Source organism: Biomphalaria glabrata, chromosome 9 (genome assembly GCF_947242115.1).
Source record: "Biomphalaria glabrata chromosome 9, xgBioGlab47.1, whole genome shotgun sequence".
Classification (NCBI taxonomy): Eukaryota; Metazoa; Mollusca; class Gastropoda; family Planorbidae; genus Biomphalaria; species Biomphalaria glabrata.
In genome coordinates this window covers 3456463-3480840 of record NC_074719.1, presented here as the reverse complement: position 1 = coordinate 3480840, position 24378 = coordinate 3456463, and the positions used below count along the sequence as shown (strand labels likewise).

Below are 24378 nucleotides of genomic sequence, written 5' to 3'. Positions count from 1 at the left end.
GCATATATCTGTAACTGTTAATTTGCCATAACTCTGTGTACTTGGTCAGCCTAGTGTGAAAGTACAACTGACCCACACGTTAACAATGAACTTATGTTTAACACACATTGTTTTATAATAAAAGATGAATAATATAAATAAAGTTCAAGGGACTATTCAAAATCAAATGACAATTGGATAATCATTAAGTCTATAGCCATTGAAAAAATTCATCCACAGCACATTCTCAAAGTAAAAAAGTATGGAGTATTTAACTTTAAATATCTTTAACTGTTATTTATAAAATGTGTTGCGAATAATAGCAATTTCTTTCCCTTGTTCAAGATACCAAACAAAATAATTAGTTAAATAATTGGTCAATTATTTTTATCGATTCTTGTGTTGTCAGGTAAAATCAATAATTGTGCAAAATTTCAGATTGATCCAAGATTATGTGTCATAGAAATAACGTTTACTCATTTTTGTACCAGACAGGGAGAGTGAATGAATACAAGCTTTGTAAAAAAAAGGATTTACATATACGTTTGTTGTATTGCTTGCATGATGTAACTGCCATGTTTGTTTTCCATGTTTCAAATGTTCTTTCTGAATTGTCAATTGTTACATAGAAGCCCAAACCTCCCGTAAGAAAGCAGGGGTCAAAACCAGTACCACTAAGACTACAGTTCAGAGAACATACCACTCAACCAGACAGCCCTCCATTATCTACTTGCCATGTGTAGTGTTTCCATGGTGCTGGGGTTCACAATTGACTCCAGATCCAAAACAATAAAGAAAGTCCCAGTTATTTGAAGGCAATTCACAATCTGAGATGTGACTTTCAGAGCCAGAACAGTTGGTAGAGATCCATCCATAGCTGCTTGACTTCTCATTGGGGTTCATTTTGATTGCCACATTCCTGTGTTTCAAAAAGATTCAAAAACAGGTTTTTATGGTTCTTTATAACTGTGCTATGTTTTTGCTATCAGAAATAAAATGTTAAAAAAAAGCTCTATTTTACAGACAGCAATGCTTCTTAAATAATAATGTTTTAATTAGGAGGAAATGATTTAGGCTGAAAATATTTTAACAAGAAAAATAAAATAAAAGAGGAAGAGGGTAAACTACTTTGCAGGCAGCAATCTTCCAGCTATAGCTAATATCATCTTTTCCAATGGAACAAAACTAAAAATAGACTAAAAACTTTAGATGAAAAACTGAGCTGAATTGCTTCAATTATAAACAAACAAAAAAAATTAAAGAATAAAATTACGACCAACCTGTCAAATCCCAACATGTGACAAGCTACTTTGGCATCAGGATTATTCCAGATACAGACTCTTCCCCAGGTACCATTGTCAAAGACTTCTAATTCACCATTGTAAAAGTTTTTTGTTGCATACATCCGAACAAAAGCTCTATTAGTGTATGACTCTAAGGGTAAACTAATGGTGTTACCTAAATACAAAGGGAAAAAAAGTTACCTTTATTAAAATGTTTGTAAAGAATAGAAAAAATGGATAGTTATACTACATTTATGACCAGTATTTCAGGGACATTATTTTTAGGACTAGCAGAATCATTACACCAACACAAAATCTAAAAAAGTTGAATGAAAATATTGAAACAAAAATAAAGTTACTTTACAAAATTGTGTAATCAAAGTAAGGGAATGAGTTGTTTTTTTAATTAAGATTAAAAAGAAAGATAACTATTCCACTTTTTGTTAACTGTTAGACTGACTCATAAAGCTCTGGCAAATATTTCTTAATTCATGTTGTTATTTTCTTTATAGAGAATAGCCAAAACAGCTGCTATAAGCATTGTGGCAATCTTACAATGTTTTCTCTATCACTAATAATCAACAAACTTCTTTAATCCTTCACATATAAACTAGACAACTATAATTTATTTATCATGTTTTGTTTAAATACTAGATATTCTATGACATGGAGGTGCTGTGGCTGAGCAGTAAAGTGCTTGGCTTCCAAACTGGGGGTATGGGGTTCGTATCCTGTTTAGAACTGGGATTTTTAATTTCGGCACCCTTGGGCGCCTCTGAGTCCACCCATCTCTAATGAGTACTTGACATTAGTTGGGGGAAAGTAAAGATGGTTGATCATTGTGCATTTTGCTGATATGTTTAGTATTGTTACAGTTCAGAGCTATACACTGCCCTCAAAGTACAAAAGATGCACACCATCTGATGCATACTTCTAACACAATGAAGTAGAGAGTTGATGTTTACTTAAGTTCTAACAGAATGCAGAACTAGAGGTAATAGCTAATGATTACCTGCTTATTTCTTTTTTTACAAAGCTTATATCAACTCTGTCTGGTAAAAAGTTTGTACATATTATTTCTATGACACCCATTATAGAATCAAGTTGAAACTTTGCACAATTATTCATAGGCATAGACAAGATATGAATAGATAAGAAAAATTAATCAATTAGTCAATTAATTACTGATAATTATTTTGTTTGCTAACAATACGGAAATTAATGCTTCAGTATTCACAAATATGGCTTAATATGTAAGGTTTTGTCCACTTAGATGATTGAAAACGTTATTTTTCCCCACAACCATTCTTGGATTAGGTGTAAACTTAATACAATTATGTATTTTACCTAACAAAACATGAATCAATTACAGAATTAAGCAATTAGTCAAATAATTATTTTCTTTGATATTTAATAAGGAAAATAACTTCTACATTAATTGGAGCTATTGTTGTGAGTTCAGAGTTTTTTTCTTTTTATTTTGCTTGTTAAATTTATTTTCTAATTTTACTACTGTAATTAACAATTCATTTATTGAGCTGTTTACCTAGGTTACAACAATAAGTTGTTTTAGTCTTTGTCTTAAATGTTTCAGATGTTCTTTCAGAAATAAAAATTATTAATGTTCTAGCCTGGGGCACGGTGGCTGAGTGGTTAAGTGCTTGGCTTTCAAACCTGGGTTCAAATCTCGATGAGGACTGGGATTTTGAATTTCGAGATTGTTAGGGCGCCCCTTAGTCCACCCAACTCTAATGGGTACCTGACTTTAGTTGGGAAAAGTAAAGGCGGTTGGTTGTTGTGCTGGCCACATGACACCCTGCTTGTTAACCATGAGCCAGAGAAAGACCTTAACATCATCTGCCCTATAGATCACAAGGTCTGAAAGGGGAATTAAGACTAAGAGCCTAAATCCACCTGCAAGACAGCAGTGGATGGTGACTGGAAGAGCTTAAATACACAACCATCCAGACAATAATATAGAATCGATCCCACACAAACCAGGCAGTAAATGCTACTTTTGAAAGCACCTCCCAATTGTACATTATATATTTATCTATCTCTTTAAAAATATCTATGTATTAGACTGCATTTTTCTATGGCTCATATATAAATCTCTCTACACACTTTAGTGAGAAAAATGACATCAACTGTTTTTTGTTATACTGATTTAAACATACCTATATAATCTTTGCCATATCTGTAAACTTTGATTTCCGACAACTTATTATAAAAGGAAGGGCCTATTGCAGTCTGTTGAGAACCATCTTTTTTTATTTGCATCACAGTTCTAGGAAGAATACATCAAAATAATATCAACCATGACGTGTTTAAGACCACAATTTACAACACAAACAATATTAGTTCAAGATGTAAAGACTTTTGCCAGTACAGACTTGGCTAATACAGATTGGCTAGTACCATGGATAAAGTCCAGCAAAAAATAGGCACCATAGGTTATTTTAATCAACTGGAATCCTTAAGATCAGCCAGTATAGTCTTGGGCAGTACAGAATTGGCCAATACAAATAAGGGCAGTAGAGACTTGGCATAATACAGATTGGCAAGTACTCACTTGGCAAATAAAGATGTGGCCAGTACAGACTTGGCTGGTTTCTATGGAACCATTGACTTGTAAGTTAACAGACATTCATTCATAAATCATGATTATTATGTCATAACCCAAACATCCTGCAGGAAAGCAGGGGTGATGGCGAGCAGGATTTGAACCTGGACCATCAAGACAACAGTGGGGAAGGCAAACATCAATCAACAATAACAATATAATCACAAAGTATTAAAATAAAAGGTTTTCAGAAATGTTTGTTTTGTTTCAACAACTGAATAAGATTAATACATCTTCTAAGTTAATGTGTATTACAATCATATTTCAACAATAACTTACTTAGTCTCCCAAGTTGTAAAAAATATAATATCATTAAAGACATCAAGTGAACGGTAGTGGTATTCCATGTCTTGTAGGATTATTCTTCTATTGTTACCTCGGAAATCTACTGACTCAATAGTTTTCATGCCACTATCAACAAAATACAGTCTATTCTCTGAAATAAAATGTAAAAAATTTTTTTTATTTATTTATAAGTTAAATGTAACTGTATATTTAAATTACTAGAAAAATTATTAGAATGCAAACTAAGAAATAGTAATTTAGATCACAAGACACAAGAAATTCAAAAACAAAATACCATTATAATCAATAGCAAGAGAATTGGGAGATTTCAGGTTTGTATCCACTAATGTTCTTTTGTTTGCTCCATCATAGCTGGAACATGCAATCTCTGGATGAAATCCCCAGCCAGTCCAGCAGAGAATTCTGTTTGGATTTCATTTTAAACAAATGACACTTTAAATAACCTCTGAAACTTATATTTTGATGCAATATGGTTTGTGTGGGAGCAATCTACAATCTTCCAACTAAGAACAGGACACACACCTCTGTCAAATGACCATCTTAACAAAAAAAATAACAAACAACTTCCCCTTTGTAGACACTTCGCCCACCCTTATGAAATAGTAAAACCATATCCTCTTTGAATGCCCCTTCCAAATCCACTTTAGGCAGAGCCTACTTCCATTCCAGCCCAACCTAACCAACACCCTGTACGGCAGTGCTGAACAACTGAAGCAAACAGCACACAATTTTTCCTTGGCACAGTCTGCAAAAGACCTCACAGCTCAGCAACAAAAAGCTGCCTAGAAGAAGAAGAAGAAGAATGTGAAGCAAGATGGTTGCATAGTTGTTTGGTATGTGCTCTGAATTGTCATATGGATGGGGCTGTGTTCTAACCCTGACCAGTAGGTTGCAATAAACTTTAATTCTGAAGAAAAATTCAAAACATGAAAAATCAAACAAAACAAAACAAAAATAATAAATAAGTTTGGAGACAATAAAGACGTCAATAAAATTGTAATTACAAATTAAACAGTGTTCTTTCTTTTTCATTATTGGTCATCATCTATATCTATTAAAGACTGAAGTAGGCAGCTCTTTCCTAGCTTAACCTAATGTATCAATAATCAGGTTAAAACAATGCCTAATGGTAGTGAAGTTTACATAATTAGAAATTAAAGTATTATATAAACACTAAAACATAATTTATAAATACAAAAACAAAACTTATTAAAATAAAAAAGGAAAGTTCCCTTTTTAGACCTTGCGATATATAGAGCAGATGATATTAAGGTCATCTGTTTCTTTTGCCAATGGTTAACGATCGATGTCATGTGGCCAGCACAACAACCAATAGCCTTTACTTTTCCCAACTAGTCAGGTACCCATTAGAGTTGGGTGGACTCAGGGGCACCCTAAAAATCCCAAAATTCAAAATCCCATTCTTCACAGAGATTCGTACCCAGGACCCCAGGTTCGGAAGCCAAGTGCTTAACCACTCATCCACAGTGCCCACCTCTTATTCCATACTTTAGGATAAATTTATACAAGTGCTCCTTCTTCCCTAGTAATATTAGAGCATGGAAAGTGTTACATGCATCAGCCAGGAAAACCAATGAATTGGCAGAGTCTAAGCCACTTATTAACATCCATAATTAAGACATGGATTTCTGTTGGACATAATTATCTGTACTGGTATCTAAGTATCTAATATATTTATGTAACAGGAACCTGCACTTAAAGATCAGTACTAAATTTCTCAATGCTACTGTTGTATTTTATACAGTAGGCTACAGTATGCAGTTTTTGATATATACAAATAAATAACATCACCCTTGAACATGAATGTAAAATACTGAGAAGATTGTGGTAAGAAAGTTTAGAGAAGAGTGTGGATGTCTTGTCATAGCTCTCTAAATTACTATTACAAAATTTTAAAGAGGTAAAATTATTGAGAGGAATGTATCTTGTCATCAAGTTGTTGCTAGCCTACATATATATATATATATATATATATATATATATATATATATATACCCTTACTCTACCATAACACCTAAGTTCTTTTTCAAGTGTTGTGATTTACACTTAAAGAAATATCAACAGTTCCAAATTCATAGAATAGAGAATTAAATTGAAACAAAATTTGGTTGCACTTTTACTGTAATGAGAAAACATACTCTCTAACTATGTGGAAAATCTCCGGGGTCATAATGAATACATGCATTATCTAGGTTGACATACAAGTGTTAGTTGTGATAGAATAGGTAAGAATAAATCTATCCCCTTAAATGGCATACCATTTGCGGGTAGAGTGCTTGGTAATGCCATCTCTGCTTTGGACACCCCTACTAGGCCAAGATGTTATTTGTATTTGTATTTTGGGTTTTAGGCACATTGGCACAACTTAGGCCATGTCGTGCCCATAATCCTGCAAAGGGTTACTCTCCCTTCATATCCCAAGATGTTATTAGTTTAACTTATTAATCTACCTCATTTTTTCTCAGCTGATATCAAGTGTTTATTTAGATCTTGGTAAAAAAAAAAAAAAAAAAAAAAAAAAAAAAAGCACAGGGCTTCAGTTTGGACTTACATTCCTAATACTAGCTGCAAGATGTACAAGTTGTAACACTCAAGTAGTGCTGCATAAAAGTAAAAGACTCACTGATATCTTGGGTCCAGAACGATGCTCCTAGGACTTAAAATATTAGACGCCACATAAAAGTGATTGGACCCATCAGTATTTATTGATGCAATAACTCCAAGACCAGTGTCACTGTAGAACACCTTGCCGTGGACTACATCTGCTTTTATATTGTACACTTCTGTATCTGAATGGGAAAAAAATCAATATAATTTAACAACTCTGCACTAAATATATATATATAGAAAAAAATTATTAATTTTTTATCAGACAGAATTTTGAACTTTATGAACATAATTTTGAATATTTGTTAGAGGCTATTGTAATAATAGACAAAGAATCATCTTTTTTAATACATGTGAGCTTTAAGAAATCCCCCCACAAGCTCTTTTAAGACCAACCAACAAGAATTAGTGTGCGCAGGCATGAAAAAAAAATGGCAGCAAAAGGCTACAAAAAGAGACAATTGGAAAACTATTAAAAACATGTTTAGAAACACATTGGGTACCTAAAGAAAAGACCTCATGAAAACAGGTGAAGATGGTGAGAAAAAAAAAACCTTCATTGGTTAATGGCTTTGTCTGCAACAGGTGTGACAAAATATGCATGTCACAGCAGGGTCTATATTTTCATGAGAAATTCTTTTATTTTTACTTCATCTTCAGTCTCAAATACAATATCTGATAACTAGGTTACTACTATTTCAAATGTATAAATTGTACGCTGGACATTTTAAAAAAAAGAAACAAAAAAGATAATTTATGCTTGATAATTAGCACTAGTGGTGGTGGTAGCTGGCCTCCCAAACTGTGGGGTACTGCAGATACCTAAAAAATTATTGTGGACAGTAGGCAAAACTGCTTAAGACCTGCCACCTCATGTAGAAATTATAAAAGCCATTCTCACCCTTATAATGTAAAGGGGAGACCACAATGAATTGCTCTATTCTTCAGAGATCTCAATCATGCAATTTTGTAAAGAAACTGTACCTAATCTTGATAAAATATTTACATGAACATATTTTTTTTTTGGACTCAACTAGAAGTATTAAAAAACAAGAAAAACAATAAAAAAATACTTTTAAAAAATACAATTAAAAAATACTTTTAAAAAATACAATTAAAAAATACTTTTAAAAAATACAATTAAAAGATACTTTTAAAAAATACAATAAAAAAAATACTTTAAAAAAATACAAAAAAAAAAAAATACTTTTAATAGAAATCAGCAAAGTTTATTTTAAGTGTAATTATATCAATTACATTGGATCAGTCTTGTAATTATATCTAGATCTAGACCAACAACAATAAATCTGTGCGATTAGAAATATTTTTACTAATTTTTTTTGTTTTTATGCCATTTCATGCTTTTGGCTTTCTCAATGCGCTATGATCCATCACTTGTCTGGGCCATTTGGGGAAGGGAGAAATGTTACTGTGATCATTTTTTAAATGCATAAAAAAAAAAAAGTTGTGTCTTGAATTGGAACTCAGGGCTCAAGCCTCCTCAAGGGGACTAATTCAACTTATACTGCCATATCTATTAAGTACAATTTCTTTCCCTTTTACAATACCAAACAAAATAATTGATTACCAATATTTAATTAGCTACTTGGTTAATTTTGATTTATTTTATTGATTCTTGTTTTGTCAGGTACAAGTAATAATTGAGAATATCAATTTCAAAATTTTATCAATTTCAAAATTTTATCAATTTCAAAATTTTATCAATTTCAAAATTTTATCAATTTCAAAATTTCAACTTGATCCGAGATGTGTTATGAGAGTAATAACATGTACAAACTTTTTTTACCAGACAGACAGACAGATAGACAGACAGAGTTAATATAAGCTTTGTAAAAAACTGACAAAGCATTACTTAGCTCTAGTTGTTTAACAATGCGTATATCAGTCCCATCAGATTTCATGTTCAGTATATGATTGTATCTCTTTTCATAAACAAACAGTCTGTCAGAGCCAGGATCAAAGTCAAAACTCCCAGGAATGTATAAAAGTGGCAAAGGAAGGGTGATGTATGTTTGAGTGCTGAGGTACATTTTGTAGATAGACTTTGACTGTGCATCTAGCAGGAGGAGCACATCATCTTTGTTTTCTTCTGAAAAAAGAGACAATAAAAGTTGGTTAAGTAGGTATTTGACATTACATAGATACATAGGTCAATCCTTTGAATTCAGAGTTTTCAAACACTGACTTAGACTTTTATCATGATAAGATAAAAGAACAATGCATAACATTTATAGATATTTTTAATAATTGATAATTTCCAATCATCATAATCTATATGTTTACCCATCAATTTAATAAGATGACAAACAGTACTTGTACAATCAGGAGCTTCTTATTCCATATGCTATGACAAATTTTCACACATGCTATTTCTTCCCTAATGCCATTAAATGGGATGGGTTGTCTGAATCAAAACTGTTAAATTCTCTATGTAACATGCACAACTAGATTAAACACTGGCATGTATGTTAAAATATTGTAAACTAGAAAACAAATCAAGTTCAGACTAAAATTCTCATTTTTTTAATAGCCAGTTCTACAGAACAATTCAATTTCAATTTCTGCATGTAAAGTCAGCCAAAAATGCAAATATTTGTATTTATTAATTTTACTTTGTTAAGCATAAGAGTGATTAAAAGTTATCCTATTTTGTTGATGTTGGCATTGTATTAATCTTTTGTACAAAGATGAAAAGGAGGTGATGTGGCTGAGCATTAAAGTGCTTGGCTTCTGAACCAGGGGTCCTGGATTCCAATCCTGGTGAAGCCTGGGATTTTTAATTTCAGGATCTTTGGGCACCTCAACCCAACTCTAATAGGTACCTTACAATAGTTAGGGAAGTAAAGGCAGTTGGTCAATGGGCTGGTCACATGACACCCTCATTAACTGTAGACCACAAACAGATGATCTTACATCATCTGACCTATAGACCACAAGGTCTGAAAGGGGAACTTACTTACTTTTACAAAGATTAAAAAAAAAGGTAGAATCTATTCCTCTCAGTTGTAGCACATTGTAAACTTATATAACTTAACCAAATAGCACTATCTAATTTATAAGTTGTAACTCACCCTACTAGTTGATAATTCTAGGTATCACTAACAAATATTAATATTGTTTGAAACATTAAAGATGATATTACCGTCAATAAGATGACATATTTACCTATACTGCAAATGACGCCTGCAATTTTATTAGCACGACAGTTATCTGGTCCCCATGGCTGATGTGAGCACTCTAGGATACTTGTTTCATTGCCACGACATGTCACATAATCCAATAAAACACTCTGACTTGGATCATAGGGGAACCCTGGAGATCGGACTGCTTTAGCACCATATCTGTTAAAACATTACATACTATCACCATTCCAGCCTGAGGTGGGCATGTAATATAAAACACTTGTTAGACATATTAGAGCTTCTTCAGTGCTAAATTTGGATGTTGTTCTGTCTTAAGATTCAGAGATTCCTTCAGAAATGAAGATAGTTTTGCCCTAGTTTAAACTTCCTACTAGGATGCCAGAGAATGACAGTGTGTGGGGTTCAAACAAAGAGCAATCACAATAACCACACAAAAAGGCAGCCTTGTTAATGAACTAGATATCTTTCTTTATTTCCATTTTCTAATATACCCTCTGTTATTTGCAAAACTATAAGTTTGTGAAGATACTATTAACAGCCCTTACAAGGGTCAGTCATGAATTTTTAAGACTAATGCTGAAAAGGATCAGACAGAGAATGCAGATCAATGATTATGTAAAAAAGGATAGTAAATGCAGATAATGAATACAGGCTTGAGCAAAGATTTACTACATTTCTCGAAACACAAACAATTCTAATTTGTGGTCTATTTTGAACCATGAAAAATACTTCTTTTAAGGTCATACTAGTGAATTTGTACATTGTAGCTCTCCCAGTGTGCTACGTGACATTTTGTTTTAGGGAAATAAATATAATCAATTTGTGTTTTATTGTGGAAAAACATTTTGTCTAAGGTTGAAAGGAAATTTTAATTTTTGAATCGGAAAAAAATAAATAAAATGAAAAGTTATGTACCTTTGATATCCTATCATATGACAAACCACCTGAGCATCAGCATCAGTCCAGTAGTCATCACAGATTGTTCCCCATCTGCCATTGTAGAAAACTTCAACGGTGCCACTATGGCTGCTATTGCCATTAGTCAAACGTACTAAAACCTTACCTTTAATAAGTAGCAAAGTGACAAAATGTGTTACATTTGAAGTTATTGAACAACATAAATATGCACAGATGCAAATTAAGTAAAAACTGTTTTATTTTAGGTAGTGTGAATTCAAAAGTATTCTTTTAAGAGTAAAAAATGAACACATACTATAATGAAAAAAAAATTAAAATATAGCTATGTAAAGCTTACTGAAAGAGTAAGAAAGTATAAAAATATTACCAGCACGACAGTTCACTGCAGCCTGTACTCCTACAGGACAGACGGCTTTTCCCAATTCGTATATGTCACACCCTAATAGATTTGATTCATTGCCTTGACATTTTATATTATCTATAAAATAAGGCATGTGAGAAAAAAATCTTGTTGGCTTTATAGCTTTGGCTTCAGATCTGTGAAAGTAAAAACAAGGAGAAATATTGAATTAAAAAAACAACAATAAGTACTCATGTTAAGATGATTATGCTAGAGGTGTAAAATAAAAACCCTAATTGTTTAATTATTGTATCAAAAAGGGCCATGAGTTAGATAAAAGCTGTATCATTTTTCAATCTTCATTGATGAATTTTCATTGGATAAAATAACAGGCATGTGTACATTTTTTCCTTGAGTTATAGCCTACTGTTACATAGATAACAAGATGCAATGTTGTATTTTATAAATGTTTTTTTTGTCACATGTTAAAATTAAAAATCTAACATTTTTCCATAATCTATGATTTTTTTTTAAATTAAGGGTATTTAAAAACAAGAATCCGGGCTTAAATTTTTTTAGCATGACAAGCATATCACAAGTTATCAAAAAATCCATTAACCTGTCATATCCAAGCATGCTACAAACTACCTGGGCCTCAGCATCCGACCAGCCATTATCACAGATAAGTCCCCAGGTGCCATTGTATAAAACTTGCACGGATCCCTCATATGTATGTGTACCATTAATCAGACGAACACTTATATTGGAAAGCTCTAAAAAAAAAATATTATATTCTTTAATCATTTGAAAATCAATAGCTTTGATGTCTTATGTTTCTAAAGCAATAAAGTAATTTTACTGAACAAGTATTTGCATAATAGCCTTTACTTAAAATACTTTTGAAAAGAAATTGGTGTCAGTTTTTTAGCAATTTGTTTGTTTTAACCCATGGCAAGCTTTGAATTATTTAGGTTTTTATATAACATTGAAAAATATTGCAATGTAAAATAATTACTATTTATAGTAGTATATATATAATGTATGTCCCAGGATATTTCGCTGACTATCTGCAGCTAGAATGAAGTGAGCAAGGAGACAGGGTTATCAAAAGAAAACCTGGCTTGACAATATATATCCAGCTAAAAAAAGCTGCTGACCAGGAAAAATGTAGTGGTTTGGTACAAACTGTCACAGCACCCCAACGATGAAAGTCAAAGGAAAGATGAGGATGATTTGCAACTACAGGGGCTTAAAGACTGCAGCCTTGGAATCATGATTAAATAAAAACATTGTTTAAGAGTAGTGATGCATATTTTTCTACCTTAATTTCAAGACAAACCTTCAAGTTTTAACACAAGTGTGGCAACTTACCTGGCATACAAATAACACCAGCTTGTTGAGATGGTTGGCAATGGGATGCAACCCAGTCTGAATGGCCACAATCATTTAAACTTGTCTCATTACCCACACATGCCACAAGATCAAGCCAGAAGGGAGATGACTGGATCAATGGAAACATATGGCTAGAGCCTCTTAGACCTTGAGCACTAAACCTGTTGATACATAAATTTGAAATATAAAATTCTGAAAGTACCAAAACAAATCAATTTGATATCAAATCTGCTTGGTTGTGAAAAAAATATATCATATTAGACATTTGCATCATATATATAATCATTATGTTTCTGAAAATATAAAAATTTTAAAATTGTTTTCTCAATAACTAAATATTTAAAATTATTTTTGACAAAGTTTCAACTTCACAGATAATAGCTTAAACATAAAGATGTCTTTTTATCTCAATAGCTATCTTGATCCTCTCTCTCATTATTCTTTCACTCTCTCATTATTCTTTCACTCTCTCATTATTCTTTCACTCTCTCATTATTCTTTCACTCTCTCATTATTCTTTCACTCTCTCATTATTCTTTCACTCTCTCATTATTCTTTCAGTTTCCCTTTTCACATGATCAACACTTCCTCTATTCTCTTGGGAGCTTTATAGTTTACACAATTTTTGGGGATTAAACTAAATTGATTTTTTTTTTAAAATCAGAATAATAATATGACACAAGATAAAAAAATAAATGACACAATAGCTTAGAAATGTAATTGTATGAATAGTTTTAAAGAAATCATTTTCTAAATTACCAAACAATTTATAACAAAAAATCATGTTTTGAATAATGGATTGATTGTTTAAATTAATTAATGTTTAAAGGGAAACTCCGACGGTTTTGACAATTTTTGATATAATATGTGTTTTGATCTACAGATAATGAATATATTCTTCCTTTTTTTTATTTGCAATAATAATTAAGTAATTGATGTTTTTCTGACGTAATTTTACTGCACATCCAAAACCATCAGACTTTCACTAGGTTTCTATGTGACATCACACCAACCTATTAATTTAATCTATTGATTTACTGTATAACAGAAAAACATACAGTAAAGTTTACATTCTCATAAAAGAAATATGAAATATATCTTCATCTTTGCAGTTAGATCTAGGATCTTGTAAGCAAAGAAAAAAATGCGTGTTAGAAGTAGATTTACATGCATGACTAACCACGGCAGTGTATATTTTCCCGCCAGACCCCTCAACACACAACAAACACTATCGCTTGGTTGTCTTGTCATGACTGACTACACATAGTCTAGACTAGCCTTACACTGACCAGCTTGTTCGAATCAGTAAGACACATGATCTATTTACTTTTTGGGACAGGGAGAGGCTTAGATGAAAATGTTTTTTTTTTCTTGAATTGGTTATCCTAAGGCTTTTAGGGATATATCTTATCTTATATAATACAGATGTTACTTCAAAAAAAGAAGAAGATTTAAATTTTATATTCTGTACCATAGCTCTGGACTAGGCCGTCACTATAATAAGCCTAACAGCTACTGTAAGAATGAAGTGATATGATTGATTAAATCTAGTTTTCCTTTCAGTATAGTTGAGGGAAGTGACATTTGCCTAAGCTAAAAACAAAATCTCAAAGAACCCTGTTTTTTTTTTTTAGATGTCAAGAATTTACAGACTAATTTATTAAGTATAAATGTTTCTAAGCATTTAAATAAAAAATGGTAAAATGTTTACTATTACAACTTTATATGCAGAATTTAAATATGTCAATAACTCAAATTTGAAAAACCATCAGAGTTTCCCTTAAATGTATTGTTGCACTGCCCAAGCCTATCTTTGTTTAAACTTTGATGTATTATTTTTCCATTTCTTCATCAAGAAATTGCTGACAATTGTAGTGGCGGTTTTTTATTCTTTATATCGGAAGAGTTATGTCTTTCATTTTACATAGCAGGTAGAAAACTGAAATTTCCTAAAAGCTAAAACAGAGCTATCTAGAAAAAAAAACTGAATGTTTCAACATAGCCTTATGATGTCTAGGAGTGCTAGGGAGATAGATAAAACATGCAGGAAGTTAAAAAAGGAATCAGTTTTAGTTTATACAGCATCCATTTCTTTCAGAATGTATGATAACAAAACTTTGAATCACTGTACCTGGAGAAGCTTTGTGCTTATTTTTATTTAAACAATAAATTGCATTCAAAAATAAGTTAAAAATATCAGTATATCAGTTCTTTTCTTGGAGGTACAGTGTCTGAGTGGTCCCAGGTCCAATTCCTGGTGAAGACTTGGATTTTAATTTCAGGATCTTTGGGTGCCTCTGAGTCCACCAAGCTCTAATGGATACCTGACATTAGTTGGGGAAAAGTAAAGGTGGTTGGTCATTGTGCTGTTCACATGACACCATTGTTAACCATGGACCACAGAAACAGATGCCCTTTACATCATCTGCCCTATAGATTACAAAGTCTGAAAGTGGAACTTAACTTTTTAGTTCTTTTCTTGAACCCAAAAAGCATTCAAGTGGAAGAAGTTTGAGGAAAAATTAATTGCAACGCTAAAATAAAAAAGAACTAATTCTACCTTGAAAATCCTAACATGTGGCAAATGACTTTTGCATTTCTGTCATTCCAGCCTGCATCACAAACAGTTCCCCACCTTTGATCATGGTAGATTTCTACAAGACCTTCATACTTATTGCGTCCATTGACAAGGCGTACAAATGAGTTGTTTCCTATAGAAAAATAAAAACTATTAATAATAAGAATGAATACTAATTCTTTTCTAACATAATAATAATAATAATAATAATAATTATAATAATAATAATAATAATAATAATAATAACATTCCTAGGAACATCTTCGTTGCCTGTCAGAGGGCGGTACTTCTGCAGACCTGCCACATCACCAGAAAATTCCTCAGTGGAAACTGTTAAAGGGACTACGATGAATTTTGTTTCTCTTTAGCGAAACTCGACCCTGGCAGCGCCAGAGAATGACTACTCGTTCATTTCTAACATAATAATAATAATAATCTTTATTGTCCATAAGGAAATTGTCTTAATATTTCTGCATTACACCAAACAAATGAATAAAACACAGAATGTAATAGAAAAACAAAAAAAAAAAACTGATACTGTTTCTGTTTCTTTCCTCAAACAACAAGCGGACAACAACCAGTGGGCAACAACCAATGGGTGACAACCAATTCTGTGGCATTTTACGTCTCGAAAGACGATATTTTCCCATGGCGACTTTTTGTGTGACTAAAGAGGCTGTATGAAGCATCTAGTGTGGTAGCTTAACTTGTTGCCAAAGCTGGCTAGCATCTGTGAAAGGGGAGCAACTTTGTACGTCTCTATTGCCAGTACATAGCCTCTTCACACCAAGTCCTATGCAGTACCTCCTTATGGTGACAGATGGAAACAGAGGCTGTGAAGCCTCAGGAAAATCTGCAAGGGTCTTGAAGGAGGCTTGGCCCCAAGATGTCATGGCCCATTGGCATGCGGACATGCATGCTGCCCACAAACCAAACCCCTAGCTATAGGTTAATAGTCTCACACTTAGACATAATACAGTGTTGTTGTGCTGGAATGGCCAAACCTTTTATTTTAAGCTTCCTTATCAAAATGCTTGCTAAGTGTAGCCAATAAGTATTACCAATTTGACCAGTCTTGACATTCAACCGTTTTTACTGTTTTTTTGTAATTAAAAGCCAAAGCCCTGAAAATGAAATTATTATTTAGACTTAATTCTATTAATTGTTGCCTACTGGTTGTCACAATTTGGGGTCAGATGGCTGCAGTAGTCTTACCACTTTCCTCCCACCTACGGGGCTCCAAAACTTGATTTTTTGTTAGGGTTTACTTCCTTAGCCTTAGACCTTAACTTTTTTTAGGTTACAGGGACACACACAAGGCAATGCGGCTATTAAGAAAGGTGCCACCTGATTTCTTATTGCAGGAACCTCAGGTTTGCTAATTAAGGCTAAGGATTATTCCTAATTGACAGATAATAAATGGATCTAAATCTACACTAAAATGTAACATCAGGACATATTCAGACCAATATAGTTTTTAGTTTATTACATAAATGTCTTACCTGTTTCCATTAGCACTAGAACAAAAAGAAAAAAAAGATTTTGAATTATTATTAAAAAAAAAAAAATGAAAAACTACATAAAAAAAGAAAGAATTATGCAAGTATAGGAAAGTTCTTCTGGGTAAGAGTAAACTAAAATGTGAAAAAAAAATAATACAGTGGAAATTCTCTTAGTTGTGTTAAAAGATGTGACTCAATCTAAATCTTGTATTCGTTAGCTAAATGAAACACTTTCTTAATATTCCCATTTCATTATTAATGAAAAAAAAAGCCTATGAGTGTCATTTAGAATTTTTAAAAAATATCAATAAACAATACATCTTTTTTGAAGTAGCATCTGTATTATATAAGATAGATAGCTAAGATATAAATATCTAAAGGTTCTTTAATAAAAGTTTATTGGTATTAATTCCATCTTAAAATTAAATGATAAAATTAAATGATGAAATTAAATGATAAAATTAAATGATACCAGGTAGACAAATGACTCCAGCTACTTCACCATCACCACAGTTATGTTGTCCCCATGGTGTGTGGTAGCATTCGAGTAGATTCTGTTCATTACCAGAACACCGAACATCATCTAGAATAAAAGGCACATTAGGGCTGGATGCAAATCTTGACCCATGGACAGCAGTTGATCCGTGCCTGGAAACAAATTAAACCAATAGCTAGTATGAAAATTAAAAGAGTATCTCCAGTAAATATAGAAAACGGAATTCATAATGTTGTGTATTTCTCATATATATTTTTATTTAGAATTAGCCAATCTATTGAAAAATAACTTGGTAACAAGACAGGAAGAAAAACATTGAAACTTACGCTTGATAACCTAACATATGGCAGACAACTTGAGCATCTTCATTTGACCAACCATCATCACAGACTTTACCCCAAATTCCATTATAGTTGATTTCTACAGCCCCTTCATTTTCATGGCCACCACCACTTAAGCGTATGGGTACATTTCTATTCTCTGTTGATCATAAACATTTAACTGTTGTTATTTTTCACTCATTTTTTATTTCAGCAAATAAGTGCAGGTATTATTTTCATCACAAGCTCCTAAAACATTAAACAAACAAAAAATGATATTGTTCTTAATTTTCTAATTATTCAGATTTTATTTCAAATTAAGTATGCTGTTCTTCTAATCTCAACTACTCTGCACATAATTGGTTATATTTGATAATTTGGATTTAATTTGATAATTTGATATATAAGCAGACTCTCATTAGAGAAGTATACTAAAGTTTTGTAACTCATCAATTAGAAATAAAGTGACTAATCAAACAATGAATTAAGAGAATGGAATTAAGAGAATGGCCATGATAAAATTAAGCACAGTGGTATTAGATGCTTCAAATTCAACCTAACCTAGTTTTAAAAGCTTAGATTTGTATAAAACTCACTGTATACTCATTGTATAAAACTATACAGACAAGGTTTTAATTACATAACACATAATTTCTGACTTTTCAGCAAAAGTTTTTGAGCTATGAATAGATTTCTCTCCTTCTCTTTAGCCTTCATATAATTGGTAGTTAAGTAATAGAATTAAATATTCTATTTTTTTCTGCACATTCTATTTTTTTCTGTTTTAGTGCTTTGTTTTTACCTGGACTACAAGTAACTCCTGCCACTTTCCCATCAAGACATAGGTCCTGTTCAACAGCTCTGTGTCCACACTCAAGTACACTTGACTCTGAGCCTGAACAATTCACTTCATGAAGCAGGAAAGATAATGTCTGGTTGGATGTAGTGTTCGTATATCCTATAGCAGTCAGTCTGCCCAGAAGTTTATAGAAAATACAAAAATATATATATAGTATATTAAGAAAAAAGCTTGTATATTTTTTCTGTTCATGACTAATAACAAAGCAAAATATTACACATTTTTGTCCAGATTACAATATTTTTTTTAATTCATGGACAATACCCTTATTATTAAAAGAAATAATGCTCTAACAAGAAAAACATAAGAAATGCTTTTTTTTTTTAATCAAAGTTTATATGAAGTATAAATGTATCAATTAGTTTGAATCAGTCATGCAATAAAATTTGAAATAGAGCTAGACCAAGAACAATAAATCTTTGCAATTAGAAATATTTTACTAATTGTTTTTGTTTAGTGCTATTTCATGTATATAAAAAAAAATGAAGGGAATGACTTGAATTCAAACTCTGCTAGTGAGATGGTGAGTAAGGATAAAGGAAGGGTCTTGGATTGCAGATGGCATACACACCAGAAGTAGAAAAAAAAAACATGAAAGTGCTAAAATATCTGGTGATTACCCCAGCAGTGTATCAAGGATTGGCCTCTTTAGTCACACGAGAAGTTGCAAAGGGAAAAAATCACCTCTGGAGATGTAAAATGCCACAGAACTACAATTTATTTTGCTTGTGTTATATGTCGTTGATCATTTTATTTAGAAACAATTAGTGACAATCAGTGAAAGAAATTAGTGACAATCAGTGAAAGAAAAGAAAATGGAATTGGTAAGGCTTAGCAATTGTTCTTTGAGAAGAAGCAAACTGGACTTTATCTACACAATAGAATAACAAGAATTAAGACTGTTTCAAAAGACATGCAAAATGAAGGTTCAAGTTGTTTCTAGAAAATTAACATGAAAGTTGAAATAGAATCATACTTGTAAGATACAGAATTATCTTCAGGGTGTATGAAAATTATTTACTTTTAACTACTAAAAATTCTAAAAAAAAAAAAAGATATTCTTTTTTTTTAGAATCTTTTACCATTTAAAAGTAAATAGATAATTTTTTTCTTTTTATTGATTTTGTTCTCAAATTTGATATTAACTGTTTTAATTAAATGATCTAAACATATCTAACGATCTACAGATCTGTGCTTATTTAAAAACTTACCTTGGGTAACCCAACATATAGCAAACTACTTCTGCATTTTGATTTGACCAACTCTGACCACAGATTGGACCCCATGTATTGTTATAGTAGACTTCTACAGTGCCTTCAGAAATTGTTTTGCCATTTCGAAGACGAACTGGTAATTCTGGATCTGAAAATATATAGATCAATGCCAGTCATGAATCAACAAAATATCTAAATCTAAATACAGATCTACAAGAGATTAGAGACAGGGTTACTGCAGCGATCGGACCCCATGATGACCTGCTAACTATTGTAAAAAAACACAAGCTTAAATATCTATGGCCATATTACAAGATCTTCAGGCTCGAAAAGACCTTCCTTCAGGGAACTTTACCAGGAAAAAGAAGCAGAGAAAGTGATGGGAGGACAACATAAAAGAATGGATGACCTGCCATTGAAATAGGTACTAAACAAGGCAAAAGGCAGGGAGGAATGGAGAAAGACGGTCGACGAGTCTTATTGCTTGGTGCCCCAACAGACTAAGGCTAAGGGATAGACACAGACAGACACACACAGATCTACAATGTTTTCCTTTTTTTGTTTATTTAAAAAGTCATCCTTCAATGTTGATTTGATTTGATTTGTTGATTTGAGGCACATCGGCACAATTTAGGCCATGTCGTGCCTGGATCCTTCAATGTACAGTGAAAGCAAAGCCCATAGCAAAGTGAAAGTCATCTCATAAGAAAAGCTTGCTGGACAACACACAAGAACTGATCCGCCTCTTTCTTTGAAGTTAATAGATCTATCTATAGACAGTAGGCCTATATAGCCAACAGAGTTCTAGAACAGCTGCAGACTCTGAGACTGATAAGATTTATTATTATCATGGCCGCTTCCAATATAGCGATCTAGATCTATATTATACCTAGATCTGGATCGAATTCTATATCTAGTCAACCTAGAGGCTGCATTAGCTTTTTGCGAGGCCCTGTGCGAGTGTCGTATGATTCATATGAGGGCCACGAATATTTGTAGGCCTACTAGATATACTTCCATACCCTGCTAACCTTTCAGGAGGTCAATTATGACTGATCTATATAGATCTATATAAAGTGATAAAGCGCCTAGAGAAGAGATAGAATGAAGTCACATGACCAAATGTCCAGTTGCCAGTGAAAGCTAAGTGAAAATAATATTTAAATAGTAATTGATAGCAATTAATTTCAATTATTTATTAAATAAATTACGCAGGGCTTAATTGAGAGGTTTCATTATAATCTGTTAATGCTGTAGCGTCATCACTGATTTATTATTATTAAGTAAAGCTTCCAAACAGCACAATGTGAAAAAACAACAACTTTGCTTTATTATTCCTTGTGAAAATAATTAATTACCAGTAATTAGATGAGTAATTGAAACCAGTGAAATCTGCCCACGTAGAGTGTCACCAGAGAATGCTGACAGTGTCCGTCAAAACTGCACTCTTTACCAAGAGACCTGAACAAGACACTGACCCCCAAAACACCCCAATAGAAAGAAAACTATATGGAGAGCTCCCTGATTTGGAAACCACTGCGCAGTTCATCTCACAAATTGGTCTAGTCATCTGAACGCTCCAACATAAAAATGAGAACGAGGAAGAAGAAGAAAGTTCTTATTATTGATTAATTTTTTGTTAAGTACAATAAGTAACTGTGTAAATTTTCAACTTCAAGAAAGGGGGGGGGGGGGTTGGAGAAATAACGTGTTCGAAATTTGTACCAGACAAACAGACGGACATAGTTGACATAAGCTTCGCGAAAATTCACACATCTTTGTGAGCTCTGAGAAACAGGTTTTGTGGTTTTACATTAACAGCATTAAATATTTCTAAAAAAAAATGTGAAATGTCATCTCTCTGTCCTGCGACTGAAGTTGCAGTAGGCATATAGATCCAGTGGCGTAGCTATAGGGTATATGATGCCCAGTGCGGTAGCTCATCGTGATGCCCCCCCCCCCTTTCTTTAAAAAAAAAACGAAATAAAACGACTAAATGACTTTTTTTTCGACCTAATGTGTATTTATTGTTGAAGTATTGCTAATTTGCAAAAAAAAAAAAATCAATTTAACTACAAGATACTACAAAAATCTTAGGTGCTTTCTTGCTGGCAAAAATTGAAATCTATTTTTATCCAACAATTGCCAAATGAGTGAATGGCATTTTTTTCATCGTTGATTGCAATTAATTAATGATCAACTTGAGTCTGAAAAAACTAAGGTGTTCTTGGAGTCGTGTTTTTAAGGTCCTGCCTGTGTTTCCAATATAGACCATTTGACACCATGTCATATTATAGCATATATGACTCCTCTACTATTACAGTTAAATTTGCCACTGATCTTGATGGTCATTTTAGGACAGGTGATGGTGGGGGTGGTGAGCGTGTGTTTGCAGGTCGCTTACATGGCCAAGTGCTAGGTTCACTTGAAATGTTGTGACATCAAGAACACCTTAGAGACATTCATAATTTTGCTACTAAGCCCGTCCCTATCCATTTAAATAACACACATCATAGGGGTACCACTGATCTTCTCGTCACTGCTATACAACAATACAATGACAAAAACACCCGTCTGCAGATCGAAAACAAACTTATTTACATGTCAGGCACCCTACAACCTAACGGGATCAACAACCAGCACACTTTTATTTAATATGCGATGGGCACAAACACTACCCCCTTTTCCCATTTATCTTTGCCTGACATCTCCGCCCCCTTCAGATTTCCCGCGTTTTTTACACCAGCGTAGCTCATTTCTTTTCTGCCTCGACAGAGAACAACATCGGGCAGATAAGTTCACTTAAGACTATTTTGTCTTAATTGCTCGTTATTTTTGTTTGTTATGTAGCTGATGATGAAGGCCTCGTGGCCCAAACGTCCTTTGTTTAATTTTGTCACATATATGCATGTTTTTCGTATTTTCTATACAGTCGTTTACCCATGCAGCAGTAAATCTTTGTGGGTTTTTTTTAGTCTTAGCAGCTTAAAACTAATTTCAGTCATTCTGTTGAGGACGTCGTAGCGGAGTGCTGAAGTCGATAAAAAGGTTTGTAAACGGTCCAGTGTACCGAAAAATGTTACTGAATACATTTTAGCTTCAGCCCGAATTCCAGCCAAACTCAGAGAATGGTTCGAGCAGATAATGAATTAAGATTTTTTAAAAGTAGCAGAGTAAATTAATTTCTATTGCACACTCTTTAAACGTCAACAATCTACTTCATTTCCAATTGCATCACGTGACAAGCCAGACATTCATACAAAAAAAAAAAAAAAACAAAGTTAACGCTGCATGAAAAGTCCTAAGAAAAACAAGACGAGATTCAAAGAAAAACAAGACGAGATTCAAAGAAAAACAAAACGAGATTCACAGAAAAACAAAACGAGATTCAAAGAAAAACAAGACGAGATGCAAAGAAAAACAAAACGAGATACAAAGAAAAACAAGACGAGATTCAAAGAAAAACAAGACGAGATACAAAGAAAAACAAAACAAGATACAAAGAAAAACAAAACGAGATGCAAAGAAAAACAAGACGAGATTCAAAGAAAAACAAGACGAGATGCAAAGAAAAACAAGACGAGATTCACAGAAAAACAAAACGAGATTCACAGAAAAACAAAACGAGATTCAAAGAAAAACAAAACGAGATTCACAGAAAAACAAAACGAGATTCAAAGAAAAACAAGACGAGATGCAAAGAAAAACAAGACGAGATTCAAAGAAAAACAAAACGAGATTCAAAGAAAAACAAGACGAGATTCAAAGAAAAACAAGACGAGATGCAAAGAAAAACAAGACGAGATTCAAAGAAAAACAAGACGAGATTCAAAGAAAAACAAGACGAGATGCAAAGAAAAACAAAACGAGATTCAAAGAAAAACAAGACGAGATTCAAAGAAAAACAAAACGAGATGCAAAGAAAAACAAGACGAGATTCAAAGAAAAACAAGACGAGATGCAAAGAAAAACAAGACGAGATTCACAGAAAAACAAAACGAGATTCACAGAAAAACAAAACGAGATTCAAAGAAAAACAAAACGAGATTCACAGAAAAACAAAACGAGATTCAAAGAAAAACAAGACGAGATGCAAAGAAAAACAAGACGAGATTCACAGAAAAACAAAACGAGATTCACAGAAAAACAAAACGAGATTCAAAGAAAAACAAAACGAGATTCACAGAAAAACAAAACGAGATTCAAAGAAAAACAAGACGAGATGCAAAGAAAAACAAGACGAGATTCAAAGAAAAACAAGACGAGATTCACAGAAAAACAAAACGAGATTCAAAGAAAAACAAGACGAGATTCAAAGAAAAACAAAACGAGATGCAAAGAAAAACAAGACGAGATGCAAAGAAAAACAAAACGAGATTCAAAGAAAAACAAGACGAGATGCAAAGAAAAACAAAACGAGATTCACAGAAAAACAAAACGAGATGCAAAGAAAAACAAAACGAGATACAAAGAAAAACAAGACGAGATGCAAAGAAAAACAAGACGAGATGCAAAGAAAAACAAGACGAGATGCAAAGAAAAACAAAACGAGATTCAAAGAAAAACAAGACGAGATGCAAAGAAAAACAAGACGAGATGCAAAGAAAAACAAAACGAGATTCAAAGAAAAACAAGACGAGATGCAAAGAAAAACAAAACGAGATTCAAAGAAAAACAAAACGAGATTCAAAGAAAAACAAGACGAGATGCAAAGAAAAACAAGACGAGATTCAAAGAAAAACAAGACGAGATTCAAAGAAAAACAAGACGAGATTC

The 24378-nt window shown here is 32.8% G+C and overlaps 1 protein-coding gene across 2 annotated transcripts in view; it reads right to left on the bottom strand.

Annotated features, from left to right (window-relative positions):
* The window catches only part of LOC106070440 (scavenger receptor cysteine-rich domain superfamily protein-like), a 47239-nt gene that overhangs the window by 9114 nt on the left and 13747 nt on the right, over positions 1–24378 (bottom strand). For both annotated transcript variants that reach the window (XM_056040668.1, XM_056040670.1), the window contains exons 10-27: positions 19600–19750; positions 18332–18501; positions 17536–17689; positions 17186–17361; positions 16714–16728; positions 15194–15344; positions 12613–12794; positions 11861–12014; positions 11269–11438; positions 10899–11046; positions 10006–10181; positions 8693–8929; positions 6836–7001; positions 4466–4593; positions 4165–4321; positions 3440–3549; positions 1260–1437; positions 714–898 (exon numbers count right to left, since the gene is read on the bottom strand). In XM_056040668.1, coding sequence (XP_055896643.1) covers positions 714–898; positions 1260–1437; positions 3440–3549; positions 4165–4321; positions 4466–4593; positions 6836–7001; positions 8693–8929; positions 10006–10181; positions 10899–11046; positions 11269–11438; positions 11861–12014; positions 12613–12794; positions 15194–15344; positions 16714–16728; positions 17186–17361; positions 17536–17689; positions 18332–18501; positions 19600–19750 — 2808 coding nt within the window. The remainder of the gene's footprint in view (positions 1–713; positions 899–1259; positions 1438–3439; positions 3550–4164; positions 4322–4465; positions 4594–6835; positions 7002–8692; positions 8930–10005; positions 10182–10898; positions 11047–11268; positions 11439–11860; positions 12015–12612; positions 12795–15193; positions 15345–16713; positions 16729–17185; positions 17362–17535; positions 17690–18331; positions 18502–19599; positions 19751–24378) is intronic.